The sequence below is a fragment of the Rhea americana genome, unplaced genomic scaffold (genome assembly GCF_003343005.1).
Source record: "Rhea americana isolate MKP2758 unplaced genomic scaffold, rheAme1 scaffold_172, whole genome shotgun sequence".
Classification (NCBI taxonomy): Eukaryota; Metazoa; Chordata; class Aves; order Rheiformes; family Rheidae; genus Rhea; species Rhea americana.
Genome location: NW_028185839.1, coordinates 688,396 through 706,003, shown reverse-complemented (window position 1 = coordinate 706,003; position 17,608 = coordinate 688,396). Strand labels below are relative to the sequence as shown.

Below are 17,608 nucleotides of genomic sequence, written 5' to 3'. Positions count from 1 at the left end.
AGAAAGAGGTTCTCGTGGGAGCTAGGCATCTTTCTGACCTGTTGAAAACATCCACATTTCAGCTATGGAGTGACATCTGTTTAAGTTGCAAAAACTTGCTCAGTAGACTGCTCTACTCTTGCTGATCTTTCATCGCATTGTACCTTGAATCCAATAAATCAAGGATAAATTTATTTTGTATTTTTAACATATAAAGACCAAGCTGGGCTCCCCCCCCCCCATTCAGCTAAATTATGTGCAAATGGAAATAATAAGGAGCGGCTCTTTAATAAGATGGTCATGATAGCAAATTGCCATTTTTCTAAAACATGTTTGAATGCTTATTGATCATACTCTTGAGTCACAGGAGCAATTGATTTTCTCACATATAAAAAAAGTTCAGCAGGAAACAAGCTGGTTAGCTGAGCATTTGGGAAGAAGATTTGGGAGGGGAGGGAGAGAGAAGGAAGAAYCAGTGAATTCCTCTAACCTGATAGACCGGTTACAACTTTTTTTTAAAGAGAAACTTGTTCTGCAGCCTCCTCTTCAAAGTGCTAGCAGAAGATTTTATTGGCTCACTTGCCAGCTGTCACACCTTCATTTTTGGATTTGGGCTAACTTCTTTCAGTGCACTCCAAACATTAGACCACAGGAAAAAAAAAAAAAAGCCTGAAAATGCATTTTTTTTTTCTTAGAGCTACTAATCAGAAGGCAAATAAAGATAAATCCCCAAATGTATGGTAGCAAAAAAAATATTTAAATTTTTATTAGTGATAATGCTGGACTGTTTTCTAATAGTTTTTTTTTTTACTACTGTTTTTTAACACTGTAAGTGGAAGCTTAATACTTGTTGTTTTACTTTGTGGCTACCTTGACTTAAGTTTATCTACTTTAAGAGTATAAGAAGTTTGTAGATATCTTGAGTGGTTTCTGTGCTTGAAGTTATTTCTTGAGACTGATTATAATCTGCAAAATGTTTGTTTGTTTTAATTTTTATTTATTTATTTAAAGTTATATTTATGGTTGGTCTCTCAACTTCAGATTTTTTGGTGGCAGCATCACCCCAGTATAAGTGTTGACAGAGCCTGTGTTTTGGGATATTTGCTGGGGCTKCAGTCTGAAGTTTGGGAGCAGTTGTTTGGCAAGCTGTTGGCAAGTGTTACTGAGCAGGCTGTTCTCTCCACAAATAATTAGGGTGTAGTTTCACAAGATTTGGCTTCAGCAGCGAAACCAGCTTCTTTCTTGCCTCTGCACCATACTTTGCCACCCTTTTTGTTGTGTCAGTAAAACTCTTTGTGAAGCTATGCTGGGAACAGGATCATTGAAATGAGCAGATAGGGTGGGAACATCTAAGCTGCTTTGCTGTCCAAGACCATGTCCCATGAAACTACACCCTTCGGTTGTATCTTCATGATCCAACATGTTTGATGACAAAACCAGCTTATGGTATTTCTGCCCCCACATCGTGTTCTCAAGCTGCAATTGCACAAAAACCTTAGTGAGGCTGCTACACGGACCACCTCCACCTTCAATTTGTCAGTGCAAAGGTTTCTGGGACTGTGTTGACCTAGAACAAGGCACTGATTTAATCAAAATACCTCCATTTTGAAGCACTTTTGTCTACATGGCAGAATGATAGGTCTGCAGAGGGCCATCACAGCACAGAGGTGTGAACAAGCGATGTAGGTGAAAGGATAGAAATGTTTTAAAGCAGATTGGCAGCCAGTTTGTACTGTAAAAAACCTGTGGCCTTAGTTTGGTATCAAGAGTAACTGATGAGGTGGCCTCCAGGGTATCAGTGTAGGTGAGTATTTCTGGACAACTAAACTACTTTTGCAGGAGGGCTGAAATTGCTGTATGTARTCTTATGCAGAGCTCTTGTTGTCTATTAGCCTTTAATAGCTTCCTACTCCCATTGATACACTGATATGAGYGTTGGTTAACCTATATCTGTATCTAATATTGGAATATCAGCAGTGTTCACTGTGGGGAAGTAGGAATGTGGTAATGCTTCCTTTAGCTGTAGGTTATTATATTATGGCATTTTCTGTGTTTGGTAATGGAAATAGATGGTTCACTTCTCTGTTTCAAAACTTTAGGTCTAATTCTGTTATTGATATTGTAGGTAAAGGTTGTTTTCCATTACAAATCCTCTGTGCTACCCGGTTCCTCCTGGGTTACAATTAAAAAAAACCTGCAAAATATTTGCCATTCTCTAGAAAATGGAGAAGAATTAATACCTGAAACAATTCTATTAAAAAAAAAAAATCACATGAATGGATTTGTTACTGAAAGCATTTATATTCTGTTAGGTTTTGTGGAAAAGCAATAACCTTAGTTTGTCTGAAGTCTACAGCACTTTCATCTAAATTCTTTCAGTATTTCCTTAAAATTTACTTTTGTTTCTATATTTAGGTGCATTTCACTCTTGAATGAGCAGAGAATTAGGTAAAGGGACTTGGCTAAAGCTGCATGTTGCTTTCTTGGCAAACATAAGAATGCAGTAGTCTTGGCTAGCATGGTTTCCTCCCCTCTTAAAACTGGGGAAATACCAATATTCATTGGAAGTGAAGAATTTGGCTTGGTGGTTTGAGGATGAACAAGAGTAGGCTTTATGATATTGGATGATATTGTCTGTTCTGGTGAAGTTAAACGGTAGTGTTGAGTCTTTTACCAAGTTGGAGGGCACTATCATATATAGAAAAATAAACTTTACTATGACCTGTTCAGAATCACTTGAAGTACCTCTGTTCACAAAGGATGATGTTGTCCAGGATTTGGAAACCGAGTCACTAATGTATCTTGGTGTTCTCACAGCAGTAATGTTATATGTGAATACTTCAGTTTCTCTTCAAACTGTACTTCCAGCTTTTTGTTTGTTTGTTTGTTTTTTTTTTAATAACACTAGAAAATGTTGTTAAACACAGGGTTGATGTGTTTGAATACAAAGACTGCTGGTAGTGAATATTTGACCCTGAAAGACTCTTGACTTCTTTCCTTTAACTTGCTGTAGGTAGCTACTGGAAAACGCACTGAAATGAGTTAGTATACTGTTGTCAGGGTTTTCACAAGTGGCTGAGGGATAGTAAAAGATCTGGATTCTACCATTGTAAAAACTGGGAGAACACTGTACGTGTTTTTATTTTTACATGTTAACAGGGAAATGGCTTGGAAGACTTTCTCTGGATATTCTGGATTGTGTGTAAACCTCCACTGTTTCCCTTTTTCATTCTTCCTCTGTTAGCGCTTGATCTGATTCTTGTCACAGCTTTTTAAAGGGTTACACAGTTCTTGCATTCAGGTATTGCTTTGCTTAGAACTTTCTTTTTTAAAAAAAAGAAAAAAGAAGAGTTATGTGGAGAAGGTCTCAGGTAGTCAAATAATGCTGAACAAAGGCAACATCTTTGTCAACATGTTGTAGCACTTCTTTGCTGAGCAGTTATGTTTGAGAGTGACGCATAGCTTCTGATGGGAATTAATGTTGTTAGCAAAGCGGTGATGTAGCCAAAATTATAAAAACATCAACTGGAGTGGGTTCTTTTTATTTGTTTGGCTTGGGGGTTTGTTTTTTTTTTTTTTTTTGTTTGTTTGTTTCTTTGGGAGGGAATAACTATTTCCATAATGCCAACCTTGTTTCATTTTATACTTCTTATGGTTAAAATGGGAGCTTGTATGACTCTCAATTAGAAATTTAAATACTAATTCTCTCTCTTCCCCACATGTAACTACATTCATATCTTTGGCATCTCCTTGGAAACTCTTATCATCCAAAGCTTATAAACTTGAACGTTTCTTCTGTCTGTTTTTCAGTCATTCTGGAGGTGAAGAACGGGAAGCTAATACTGCATATAAATGAAATTGTCGCAACATACAGGTTAACAGATCATAACTATGAAAATGGAATGTAAAAGATCTTGAGATTTAGAGTCAACAAATCTAAATGGTTGAGGATATCTGTAGCTAACCTGCTATCCTAAATTGCATCTTTAATTGCTGATTATAATGAGCAAGTCTAGGGCCATTTTGGCAACCGAAATGACAAGAAGAAAAGTTAACACCATGTACTTTTGCTCTCTAGTAGTAGTATATGAAGGACCTGTTTACATGTATTTTTAATTCAATAGARCAATGAAAGCTTCCTGTCAGTATTACAGTTCACTAGAAGAATTTGAAAATGTCAGTCAAAGGCCTAGCAGATACATTAGTTGTACTGTTCTCAGCTGGACTGCTTTCCCCTCTTTAAAATTCCCTATCACATTACAATGCTGATACATAAAAATCCCAATATAAACCTTTGCAAATGCTTCCCGCTCTCCCTCCACCCCATTGTAAATGTTATTCCTTTTCCTCCTATCTGCCCTGGAAAAGTTTTCCCTTCATAATGGCTATTACTTTGCTTAAAAACTGCAGAGCCATCCTACTCATTTTCTTCATCATTGATTTCTCTTAGCTACAGCCTCACTTCAAGAAAGGGGGGAAAATATTGATACTTTGAAAGGCAAGCTTGTGTATCTGTCCTCAGAAGATACTAGTTCAGAAGTCATGCTTCCTTCAGAAACCCTCTTCAGGTGCTTTACTGCGACAAATCTGTGTTGATGTTTGCAGCTTCAGTATGCTTTTACAGGATAGCCTCTGTTCTTACTTTATTTATAAACTGCATTACTAATCTGTCCCTCATCCATTGAAAGCACATGCTGTAAATGTAGATGAGGATTGTAAAATAAATATTACACAAAATATTTGGGACTGAAATTCGAATGTTCTGTATTTGAGCACTTTAACTTGGATGGGGGGGGGAGAGAGAAAAGCTCTTCTCCTAAATTTCACTGTTTAAAAAGTGAGAAAGGGATGTTGTGTTAGCACTGAAGAATTTGAAAGAAACTTAATATAATATCAAGATATGGTCTTACTCTCTTTAGAGAAATCACACTTGGCTCCTGTGATGATTCTGGACACCCGCTAACTTAAAGGAAAAGGTTTCATTACTGGAGCTAGTCTAGGGTAGYTTCTGAGCTGTCTCTGTTACCATTCTTCCTTCCTGTGCTTGGACCAAAGCTAGCTTGTGGTGTTTCCATTCTCTGGTTCTAATTCTAGAGAAATTTAAGCATGTGCTTTAACGTTGTAATCAATTGTGGAGATGTTTGCAATGTGTGAAACTAAATATGTTTACACAAGTGAAGGCACAATCAGGACCCTGATATGGAATTCTTTTGCAGTGAATTGTGCTAAAAATGAAGTGGAACTGTAGTATACAACTGGGAAAAAAGAAGTATGTGACTTCATATTCTAGGCAATTCATAAGAAAACTTTTCAGCTGTAATAAACTCACTTTGGCCACAAACCACTTGGGGAAGAGGAGCTCTGTAAGAGTTAGAAACATTAATAATGTCACCATAATGCTTTGTATTGGGCAAGTCTGGATCCTTTGGACGGCCAAATGTAAATTCTGATCTCACTCAGTTATGGACTGCTAAAATTTTAGAGGAGAATATTATGCTTATCTTCATTTTTCCTTTTCTCAAACTTAATCCGTGAAGTACGGGTTGATGCCCTAATCTGTGATTTAAGAACTTCAGAGACTACAGGCAAGGCCATGTAGGAGTCTATTTCCAGTTCTTCTTTTCTTTTTTATAAAAGCATGAAAAAGAAAGGGTAAACTCCCCTGAATGGGAACCAGTTTATAGAAGTTTGATTTATTTATTTATTTATTTATTGGTGATACTTGTAAGGGTTTGAGCAAGGAACACATGAATTTTTACAAAAGTAAATTGTGCTTTATGGATCCCAAGTCTATCAGTCTATGCTGTCAATATTCTTACTGTATAAGGATAAAGAGGGGGGTAGGACTATGAGAGAACCTTAAAGGAAAATGAGGTAGGGACGATAGGTACACCTTCTTTTTATGTCTCCTCTTCTTTTTTTGTTTCCTTGGAAATTACTATAAAAACTGAAAAACACCCCCCCCAAAAAAACACTTAAATTTTGCAGGTATAAGCTGTTCTCCTCCAACTGGTTATGCTTGCACTACAAACAATGAGGTAGTGTTGAGTAAACAGTGTGGTACCGTGCATTGCAGTCAATAGAGCCAGGGCTAAAGATCACATCGCTAATGAAAGTTTGTCCTTGAAAGAGAGGTAAGAGGGAGTGGGGGAGGTATAGARCACTGTGAGCTTATTCTTAAGCCGAGACTTTAGGAAATATTGCAGTCGCAACATATTAATTAAAACCGTGAGTTTGGAGAGTACGTTCAACCTTGTCTTTCAGGCTGCACTGACTTGCTCTGTGAGTCAAGCTGATAGCGAGCAGCCGACAAGGAGTGCGAGGCACCGCTGTAATCCTGCTTGAAATGTGGGTAAAAGGTTGGCATGAGGATGCATTTCGCATTACTAGTATTTAAAGTTTCCTGTAGCAGTTATCTGTTGTTTAAAGACTGATTCATGAATAATCTGCACTAGCAAATTTTAAGCTATTCTGCAAGATCTGCATCTTCACTTATTTTGGGGTTTGATATCTAGTAGCTTTTTTCATACTGGTTAATTTAAAGGTGGAAACTAGTATTTTCTCAGTAAACATTTCCCTATTTAGCAGTTTCCTGTCACATAATGTAGTAGTAAAGTTAGTCTAGAAACTCTGAAATTCCTATGCTACTGGAATGGGGTGCTTTATCTTATATAAGACTAACTTCTGGTAACTTATTTGTGGAGTCCTCAGCATATTTCAACACTCTGTTATTAAAACAGATTGTGCTTTTGAAGATAAAAGCTGTGACCTGATTGCCATGACATTTAGATGGCCTGAACCATGGTCTTGCCTTCTGTACTTAATGCATTACCTGAATTAGATGCTGAGATACCGTAACTTGAAGCGTGCAAATAATCTGGTGTTGCAAACTTTCATCTAAGAAATACTTGGTCAAAAATGGTCATAAAATGGCTTAGACAGATCTTTGTCTTGGTAGACAGATTTTTGCATTTCTTTTTTTAGGAAGAATTAAAACTTATGTAGTTTAGCTGTTGTTTACTTTATAGTACCAAGGCCTGGACCCACAGAAAATGAACCAAAGAAATTATGTAGCAGCTTCATGGTTAAGGCAGGTGTTTATCATAGTGTTGAATCACATGATCTGTTTTCTACCTTCTATAAATTGTCACTGGACAGACAGACAACACATGACAACCCTTGCATTTTATATCTTATTTTCTACCTTTGGCTGAACCATGCTATACATACCTATTTTTATGCAGAAAGTTAACTGTAGATTAGCTTCATCTAAGCTCAGTTTCTACCCCACAGTGTAACTGTGAAGAAATAYGGATTTTAAGAAAACCTTTCTGGTTTTTGTTGGATGGAAGTTGACAAACTTAAATCTGGGCAAATATCTTTCTTTTTCTTCTTGAACTCTTCACAGCTTACATGCGCCTCTTTTTTTAAAAAAAAAAAAGACTGCACTCCCTAACTTGAGCACTGCATGGTGACCTGTGTGATGACAGTGAGGAGAAAGACAGGGTACTTCCTAAAGCTTCGACTTCTCAATGCTAAAGGAAAAGACAGAAGTGGCTATCTTCAAATACCACTTCAGTTTTGTATTCTCTCCTCTTCAGGACAAGAAGATTCTGAAGTAGCAAGGAGAGAAGAGTTCAGTGTGTGTAAACTCARTGCTGCATTTTGCAGCTCCTTGAGACTGATGAGAGCAAACCTGTTCTTAAACTTGCAAATTCCAGAGTTGGACTGAAACTCTGGTTAGATTTGGGTCATAGGAAAAACCCATCTGGCTGACTGCCTTAGGTATGTTTATGGTGGCCATTGCAATTGATTACTCATTCAGGTATTTGATACAGCTTATAGTACTGCAAGAGGCATAAGGTGATTAAGGACTTGAGTAGTCATATTGAGCACGGTTGTGTGTCTGTAGCATGCTGGGAGTGAAAGCTATGTCTTTGTGTCCAGGCTAGTGTTTGGTACCTAAATCGTGGGCATCAGTACTCAGTAGAGCAAAAAATTGCCTTTATCTTAATAGGAGAAATCAAACCGATAATACTGTTTTCGAAACGTTTTTTAGTGAGGGGAGCTGGGCTGTGCCTGTCACCTTCAGTGTTCCAAAACTATAGGAGTTTTCCCTGCAAAGAAGTAAAACCAAGGGGCAATTTCTTTTTCATGTTTGTGTCTGAATAGTAGCTAAATACAGCAGTTTTCCCTATGTTGCTAGAAAAAAAAATAGCTGGAGCTTGTTGACTTACGCTTTTTTTTTCCTTCCATATAACAATTTCAGTACAAGGTCACCATGTATCCATTATCAGCCATGTGGAATAACAGTTAACAGATGAACAAAGGCAAGGGCTTACTATAGGATTCTCTGTTTAAAAAGTTACCCCGCACAATAAAGGGTTATCATACGTGTAAATACTGCTGCAATGCAGTCTGTGCACCTCCCGGTGGTATTGACATGCTTTAAATTCCTCCATTGCATGGATAAGGCTGACGTTATCGCCGGAGTCTGAAGAGTGAAGGAGTAGAAAGCTGCCCATTGGAGGGATTGTAAATAAATGTGAAAACCTCATAGATGTAGAGTCTGAGGCACAAAGTCCAAGTGGAAATATTTTCCAAAGTTGACATGTCATGGTATGTTACGTGTGTTCCTGTGTATCAAACCAATGATTTGTTACTCCTAAGATTTCTCCTGCTGTGTAAAAGCCTTTAAATCTTAAGGAAGACTTCAAGATTGCTGGATGTTTGTTTTTTCAGTAGTGCTTCAGTCCTGCTTATGGTGACAGAAAAGTTCTGTTAACCATTCTTAGTCACATCTCACCTGACAATTTTCCACCCTGGCTGAAGAAAATGACGTGTCCCTCCCCAAACACACCCCACCCTGCATGTATACATTATGGTGGCATCTATGTAATGATCTTTGGTGTAACTATAGACATGGACTGTCTAAGGAAATCATTGAATYGTGGAACAGATGAGACTGCATCTCTGGAGATGGGCTAGTCCAACCCTCCTGCTCAAAGCAGTGTCAGCTAGAGCAGGCTGTACAGGTCCATGTCCAGTCAGTTTTTGAACATCTCCAAGGGTGGAGACTCTATAACCTCTCTAGGCAACCTGTTCAGTGTTCAGCCCCTGGAGATCTCTTTTCAGGAACTGCACCTGCAACTATGTGATTGGTTTTGGATATTCTCTGACAATAAATTGTAGAGGACTGTAAAATCAAGCTTTGAGGGAAGACCTGCAATGTTGTTGCCTGTTGAAACAGAACTTGTAGTAGAGCATCTCCAGAGGGGCTTTTCTGGGAAATCATTTTTCTCTTATGCTTCTCTTACCTGGAGGAAAAGATAGATCGTTGCTATATTGTCTATGCTACAAGCAAAGAATGACCACCGGCCTGAAAGATGGTCTAGAAGTCTAATACAGAGACTTACAAAAATGCATAATAAATAGGGATTTGAGGGTTTTTTTTGTTTTAGTTTGTTTTTTTTTTTTACACAAATAAGACTGAAGATCACAGGTGGTTATAACAATATGGCTTTAGTCAGGGTATATCTGTTGTTCATTGCAATATACATTGTGTTCGTGTGCTAGGTACCTGGTCTCCTTGCTAGGGCGCCTGCAGTTAGGAGAAAAGTTAACATATGTTCCAACTGATAATTCACATATAGGAAGGTATATGCTGATATTTCTGAATTTAAAAAGATGCATTGTGTGATTGCTACTTAAGTTATTTCTACAGCAGACATTATTGTATGCTATATGTACACGTGTGAATCTGGAAGCTTACATCTTAGTGTTATTGATTTGCTTTGGTAAATAAATTCTACTTAATAATCTGTATGGTAAACTTTGAGTTGTAGTTCTCAAGCTGCATTATGTTAATAAAAGTAAAAAAAAAAAAAAAAAGAGAGAGAGAGAGACTTAATCTTGAGTAAATTTGTGATTTTTGAAGAGAGTCAGAATTTAGAAACATCATTTCATAAATTTAGCCTGAATCATTAGACCCATGAACAAGAAAATTTAGCTGATCTGATACAGTTTCTTTATGTCTATAATTTTATTATTATTTATGTGCACATATATACATATGTCAATATATAAATTCTGCTTGCCTGTAATGCTTTCAGTGGTGTTTTCAACTTTTTTTTTCCCCTAAAGAATTCAGAACWGAAGGAAATCTCTCATCTAGGTAACATAATTTGTTATGTGAAAGAGATCTGAAATAGATTCACAGCTTCTGCTTTGTACAGAGATGCTTGCTGATCAGAGTGGAAATGTATTCGTGATTTTTTTAAAATGAATGTGGGGAAAAAAAGACGCAAAACTAAATTTCCAGGTTTGAGTAAGAGGAATGGAAGTGGCTCAGATTCTTATGCCTCATATAAGATATTTTTTCATCTCAGTGTATGCTAAAAAACTATGGAGTMTATCTTTAGTGCTTCTATAAGCTAGTTACAGATTATTAATATGTGTCCCTTCAGCCCACTGGTGGAGCCAATGTGAGTCATGCAGAGCCTGTTTTATAAAGCACTGATCTAGAACACTCATTCAAATTTTTTGACAGGCTTTATCCCAAATTAAGTATCATCTATCTGTCTGCCAGTTGTAGTTTTAGGCTGGGCGAAGTGGGATTTGTCCTCCTGCAGTTAGTGCAAAGATGGCACAGAAGTTGAAGCGAGCACACTTTAACAAGCTGATTTGGCAGGATTACATAGCTGTGTGTGATCAGCATCAATTGGTTATCTCTGAGCAACTGAGCAGCATGTTTATTGATATCAAACATCCAAAAACATTCTCACAACGTGAGGGCCATCTTTGTACAAAAAAGATTGGTAGATCTTCTTGTACCTTATCTTTCTACTTGGCAATAGAGGCATGCCCAGCTGAAGCACGAACTACAAGTTAAGTTTCTGGATTTTTATGTTACACTTTAGCTTATAGGTATCCCAGACCTAGTTCTATCCTGAGTTAAATTGCAAGTATGTGCTTAATTCTGAGGCTTTGCGAATAATTTTGTGTCTAGTCTTGTGTGCTAGCTGTGGTTGCTTAGGTAGCCAGAGAGAGACAAAATGGAGAAATTTTGTGTGTCACTAAAGGAAATCACTCTGGCTTTGAAAAAGAACAAGGAATAGATCTGATGAGTAAAAAGCAGCCCAGTTTTATTATTATTACTGTTTTTCTCAGAGGTGAATGAAATAGACTTCACCAAAGAGCACCTTGGCTTTATGTACAGTTCACTTGAGAGCATGGATGGGTTCTGCAACCGATTTATATCAGGTTCTGCAATCGAATTATATCACTATTTCATTACCATGCCAGGCACAGACACGGTGCAGAGGCAGCGACCTTTCTCAAGGATTAAAGCTATTTTTAGTTAGGGAAATGAGAATGTCCAAATAGCCAGAGCTTTATTTTAGTGCTTCGTGCATGATAATACAGAAAGAGCTTACCGAGGAATCTTCCTGTTTCTCTAAGATCCAGAGCTTTGTTCAGTTAAGGCAACATGAAGTGGACTACGTCATTTCAGCCACTTGGGACTCGTTTGCAGAAAACATAGCAGCTTGCGCTGGCTTTCATCCAGCTTTGCTGCTGGTTAAACATGGCTCTTCCCTCTCTTTGTACTCTCAACTCCAAGACCAGAATCCTGTTTAGCCAGTTTTTCAATCTAGTGTTCAGACTCTCCCTCCCTCTTAACCATTTTCTTCCCTCCAAGAATTGTTTTAGGTTTTGCAGAGGTAAATGTCCAGAACCACTTGTTTGTTTCTGAACTTTATCTTCTGTTTCTTCAATTTTTAATCTCAATATTGAATTATTGAGCGTGTTCCTTTAGGGAATGATTTGTCAGACCTTCTGCTAGAGAGAATGATCTTGTGGAACAAGCAATAAAGAGTGGAGGGCGAAGCCTATGTGCTGTAGTTCTCGCAGTCCAAATGGAAGCTGATTGCAAGATACAAACAGTAACATGTAATTAACATGCTGTAATAACCCGGTTATGATGAAATAACTGGATTAACAGGGGAGGCCGAGTGCGTGAGCTCCATGGAGGAAGTATTAAGGTGGGGTAACTTTGCCTGTTAAAGCAGGTGAGTGCTATGGAGGGTAGTGTGAAGATGAATGGCAGGAGGTAAATAGCTGAGATGGTTTTTGTTAGTGGAGTGAAGGAGATTTGGATGGAATTTACAAAATGACAGAGCTGTGGCAGGCCATTGAACACACGAGCCAGAAAAATGTAGTGTAAATCTGGCACTGGTCTTAACTTGTCCTGAACACGCTACCTTTGGGTGTATGTTGTGTGCTATGTTGTTTCTGAGATGCTGCCTGATATTTTAAGTGTGAAAAAGAAGGCTGAAGATAGCTTTTCAGCAGGAACTCTGAATTCAGTGCAACTTTATAACCGTATCCATGCTAGTTGCTTTAATTCCTTCTGAATATGTGTAATAGGCTCATTCTACCTAAAGCTTTCAGCCTTAGGATTTTGTGTAACCTATAGTAACAAGAGCTGGTCCATAACTATGCTTTTTGTACTTAGCCTCTCCAGAGTTTGGAGACATCTCATCTAGATGAAAGAAGCCAGTTCAGACCAATCCCCAGTATCTGTCGTTCCTGTGTGGTGGTGAGATGCTCACTGTTTTGACCTGTCCCCTTCATCTAGGTGAATGCCCCTGCTCATGCGCCTGACCCATTCCTCTCTTACTTAACCCTTGGGAGACAGCTAGACTGTTTTGGATAGGAAGGAGTCCTTTTATCTCCTATCTATTCTCCCCACACTCCTTTTGCCCTCTGGTCTGGAGGGGCATACCCTGAACTTTGGAAAAGACTATTTTAAAATAGGTGATATTGCATATGGGTTCAGTAAAGCGTGGCAGTACACCCAAAGTTTATGAAAGGCTCTTTTAAAAGAGAAGGTGCTAAATACGCATTCAGTAAAGCCTGCAAATCTGATGACTTTTTATCTAAGGCACTGTAAATTGTCAGCCTGTATTAATTAGGATAGATGATTGTTTTGACTAGTCAATTGTCCCATATATCAAGCAATAGGAAGGAGTTTGCAATGTTGAATGTTATCGTTAACATTTAATAAATATGGGCAAATATCCAGGCTCAGTTAAAAACAAAAATGTAAAGGTTGCCTCTCTTGCCTTCTTTAAACCTTAGTACACCTAGGATATTGAAGTTATCTCTGGCCTTTTGTAATATTTCACTGTTCTTAGTGACTTCTCTCCAGGAACAACTGCCATCTGAAAACAGTTGTGCTGTGTATCTGTCTGTCTTCTCAGCTGTATATTGTGTGGGAAACAATCTGAAAATTAATGTGAATATTTCACTGTAACGTTCTTGATTTCATCAGCTTGATTTACGCCACTATTAAGCATTTTGAGCATGTCCAATAAGCATTTTGTTCCATGTCCAAATATTTTTCTGCTTTTCTTTTCTTACTTGAGGAAGACTTTTTGAACTATGGTTCTTATGCTTTACAAACAATAATAATAAAAAAGCATACATTTGCTGCTTCCATCAAATTGTTTGGGGTTTTTCTTGTCAAAATAGCTCCGTCCTTTCACTCTTTCTGTATGAGCACTTGTGCATCTGCAGAAACCTCGGGTGCAAAGTTGAAGGTTTGGGGAGTGTTTTATTACTACTCATCAGTAAGACTCTGCTTCCTTTTGCAAGAATCATTGTACACCTAATTCCTATCACTATTTCCAATCCCTTTTTGCAAATATTTGCTCTTTACTGTGCCCAGAAGTTAAAACAGAAAGTAGTAAGATGCAACATCTAGTAAGAGGGCAGTTCTTCTATCTGGTATTATGGTGATAATCTTTGTTGCTGGCCTGTGACTGTGGCAGTCTCCAGAACTGCGTTTCTCAAGTGGTTCCTTTGAATTCTCTGGAATTTTCTTCCCTTTTTCTGATGTTTACACATCAGTTGAGGTATTTTGAGCACTCTCAGATGTCAATTTTCTGACTTTTAAATCATTCCTAAACAATGACTTGCTTTTGTAGCCTCAGGTTCTTCAGACCTTCAACTTGCGGTTCAAACGCAAAATCTGTTCAAATGCAGTTGAGAGGAAACTGGCTTTCTAAACCTGCAAGGGCTGGTGTGGGGTGTGCGTGTGCGTGTGTGTGGGTGGGTGGGGTTTTTTTTTTTGTTTGTTTGTTTAAGCATGCAGAGGATTTTAAAAAGSTGTTTGGGAGGCAATATTTCACCCTTTTTAACCTTTCAAGTATCTTCTGTTTGACTTTAAATAACTATTTTAAATAGTTATATCTGCAATTTAAGCCATTTACACAAGSGACTGATGTGCCTCTCCTTGCTTAGCTCTGCTCATCAGTTCTCCATGTCTTGATATCTATCGTAGCCACTACTAATGCCTATCTCACACCCAGAATGGTAGAACTCAGGTTAGCTGCCCAAGCCTAAAAAAAGGGCCAGAATTGAATTTGAGTGTTACTTTGACTTAAAGCCTGGGTAATCTGTCTCCACTGCTACTCTGGTCCTTGTTCAATACAGGATTTCTCCCTTGTGGAACACTACCTTTGGGACACAACACTGCAACATGTGTTCACGGAGTTAATATTGGGTAGCTGTGGCATCAGATCATTAGCCAGTCGTCTTTCCTAAGCAGAGACTCTAACTGTGTAGTGTCATGTGTGCTGATGATAACACAAGCCACCCCTCTTTCCCCCGTAAACAGTTTGAAAGGCAGTATAAAGCTATTCTGTGAGTTACAAAGTCAACTTCGAATTTGCTTTTGGGGATGGTTGCTTTTTATTTGTAAGCTATTGCTGAGAGCAGTGGGTGGCTACTGCATCATGATGTTAATTATTGCTGTGTTTGTGATGTGATGCTTTCCTGGGACGGAGTAGCATCAAGAGGGAAGCCCAGAATAATTATATTTGTCCCCTTGTTAGTTAACTAACAAGCTTCTATTTACTAATTTGATACATGTACTTTAATGCTTTAGTTAGCTATTACGAGGAGGGAAGTTAATACTGGTATGGGCTAATATAAAGATGGAAAACTTGTATAAGGGTGGAAAATAAAATTGAACCAGGCACAGATGGAGCCTGCTGCCCTTTGAGAATTAACCTGTTGGGGGGTTATCCATCCTTCAGGTATGGATTAATTTTGTTTTAGCAAGTGTTCATAATACCGTGCCTCTGCCAAGAACTTTCATTGACTTGACTCAAACTTGATTATAATATCACTTTTGAAGACTGCAGTTTGTTTTGACTTTTCTTAGCACAGCTTTTTTGAAGAAAGCCTATTGCAATCTGGAAAGGCTTTTTACTTTTTAAGATGTTCCACAGCATTTTTTATAATTATGAGTTCAAATTTTGAACCTTATCATTATAATAACATTAGCTTTCAGAAGAACTCCCTATTCTGCTGTATTATCCTAACTGGTGTTCTTATTTCCTATTCTGCAAATGCATATTGTTTCTTTATCTCTATTTATCAGGAACCCATATCTGTTCCCCATTGTGAATTTTTTCGAAAGCTGATACAAAGTGACTTCTTCATCCTCCAAAATTTTTTTTGAATAAATAACTGCTCATTTTGTGACATTGCCTGTATCAGCAAGTAAAATGAAATTTATCATTTTATTTTCAGTTTAGTCAGCTGGTATCCAGTGATCTGAAAGTACTTGGAAGGAGCTCTTACACACTCTGCAGCGATGGCCAGTTACTCATTCGACAAGTCCTCCACCCAGAAACATCTAAGAAGGTATGAGATCAGACTTGATGCAGGAGGTCAGTGCCTTTTTTTAAGGCCATCAAAGACAATAGTTTACATGAGTTTGAGGCGAGTAACACAACCCAGCCTTGGGAGGCATAGTGTTCCAAGAATACTTACGGTGACCCATTCCAAGTTGCATGGTGAGTAGCAGAGAAGTAGTGCTAGATGTTGCTCTTGGAGGTTGACTACAGTCTTTAAGGCCCCAGAGGTGAGCATAAAGAAGAGGAAAATAAGGAAGGGAAGAAGGAACAATTCAAATTGTTTCAATTTTGTATCATAGGAAGAGAGAAGAAAAGCAAAGGTACAGTTCCAGCCTCATGGGCAGGTACTATTTTGTTTAGGTTTGAGTTAAACCATTGGCTCTGTGCAGAGCCATGGATTCCAACCAAGATTAGAAATTAGTAGGAGTCGGTATCCTATTCTCTTTTTAAGCTATCTCTAACTGTTCTGCACAGGTTTACCTTTCAGAAGATATTTAGCTTTGCTCTTCTAGTTCTGCAGAACTATGGGATTTGAACTGTATTACAAAGGCGTTGAACTGACTGATCACAGACAAACTGATGACACGGAACTATGTGATTCCTGAGACTGCCCTGTTCAGTGCAAAGATCTGAAGCAGAATTTAGAGGAATATTGTGTACAAAACAAGCTTTTTTGTCTTCCTTGCAGAACTTCCTGCTGTCAGACTGCTTTTATTCTTTTTATGATCTTCGCAAAGAATTTCACACGTGCTATCCTAGTTCAGCCGCCGTGAAAGACCAGACTATCAAGACGATGGCAGAATGTATCCTTTTGCTTCACTTTTTACACCAGAATTAATTATGCTTATTTAGGATTTATCTCTATGATCACTATAGATTTTATACTCCGAAGACATGAGTTTTAGAATCTTGCTCATAAAGTTGAAGAAACTTTTACTTAAGGATATAAGTGTGTTATTGTGGGTTCTATTTGTAGTATTTTTTTTCAATTTTCAGTCTAGTAATGAGATTTAAACTATATTTGGTAATTCCACTGAAGTAAAATGTCACATGTGTTAATACCTGATCTTGAAGAAAAGGCTTAGTTCTCAGTGGATCTTTTCAGGACCAGATGGGCTTCTACTTTCAGCAGATAGTACTAGTTTTCTATCTGATCCTGGCCGAAATGAGTTGAAATCAAAAACTAACAACAAAAACAAAAGCCTATACATCTAAACCTTAGGAGGATTGTTGTGGTTAATGTTCAGTTATGTCTGAAATAGTAGKATCTTATTCCACTCCCTCCCCTCGCCTTTTTTTTTGAACTGTTAACACTGAAATGATGTAAGCTGTCAATAGTTTTCAGATTGTTGACTGTTAAAGTGAATATTAACCAGTTTAGGAGCAGAGTAACAAATGCCTAATGGTCATGTGTCCCAGCTAAGACCAATAGGGTTTGACTACCATTTCTGTCAGTGGCAGGAATGCCTTACAACTTGTTTACAAGTGATTGTGCAAGTCTGTTATTTTCTATAATCACCTGTTTAGATCTAGGCTTAGGGACAGATGAAACTGAGGAGGACTTTGGCGTATGGCAAGTGAAAACCATGGTGGCTATCATTTTCAGCATGCTCTCTGAAAGTTGCAGTAAGTGACGTATTTTATACAGAATGCTGAGATCTTCCTCCCTACCCTATACAAATTGGCAGTGATACTGTCATTCCGACTTAAGTAATCTCTGACCCTGGTTATATTTAAACTTCCTGTCTTGTTGCAGATCACATATTTACTGAGCCTGAAACTGTGAAATACAAATATGAAACAGGTCCTTGGTAAGTGCCATTGTCACAGCTGTTTACAACTAAAGATGAGTCTTGTCTGCAGGAAGGAAAGCTTATTAATATTTCCCCGCTGTCACTGTGAAAGTAGATTGTTTCCTGAAA

At 38.0% G+C, this 17,608-nt stretch overlaps 1 protein-coding gene across 2 annotated transcripts in view; it reads left to right on the top strand.

The window, feature by feature from the left end:
• The window catches only part of ESRP2 (epithelial splicing regulatory protein 2), a 45,187-nt gene that overhangs the window by 5,174 nt on the left and 22,405 nt on the right, over positions 1-17,608 (top strand). For both annotated transcript variants that reach the window (XM_085301072.1, XM_085301071.1), the window contains exons 4-7: positions 15,580-15,693; positions 16,375-16,489; positions 17,214-17,312; positions 17,443-17,497. In XM_085301072.1, coding sequence (XP_085157198.1) covers positions 15,580-15,693; positions 16,375-16,489; positions 17,214-17,312; positions 17,443-17,497 — 383 coding nt within the window. The remainder of the gene's footprint in view (positions 1-15,579; positions 15,694-16,374; positions 16,490-17,213; positions 17,313-17,442; positions 17,498-17,608) is intronic.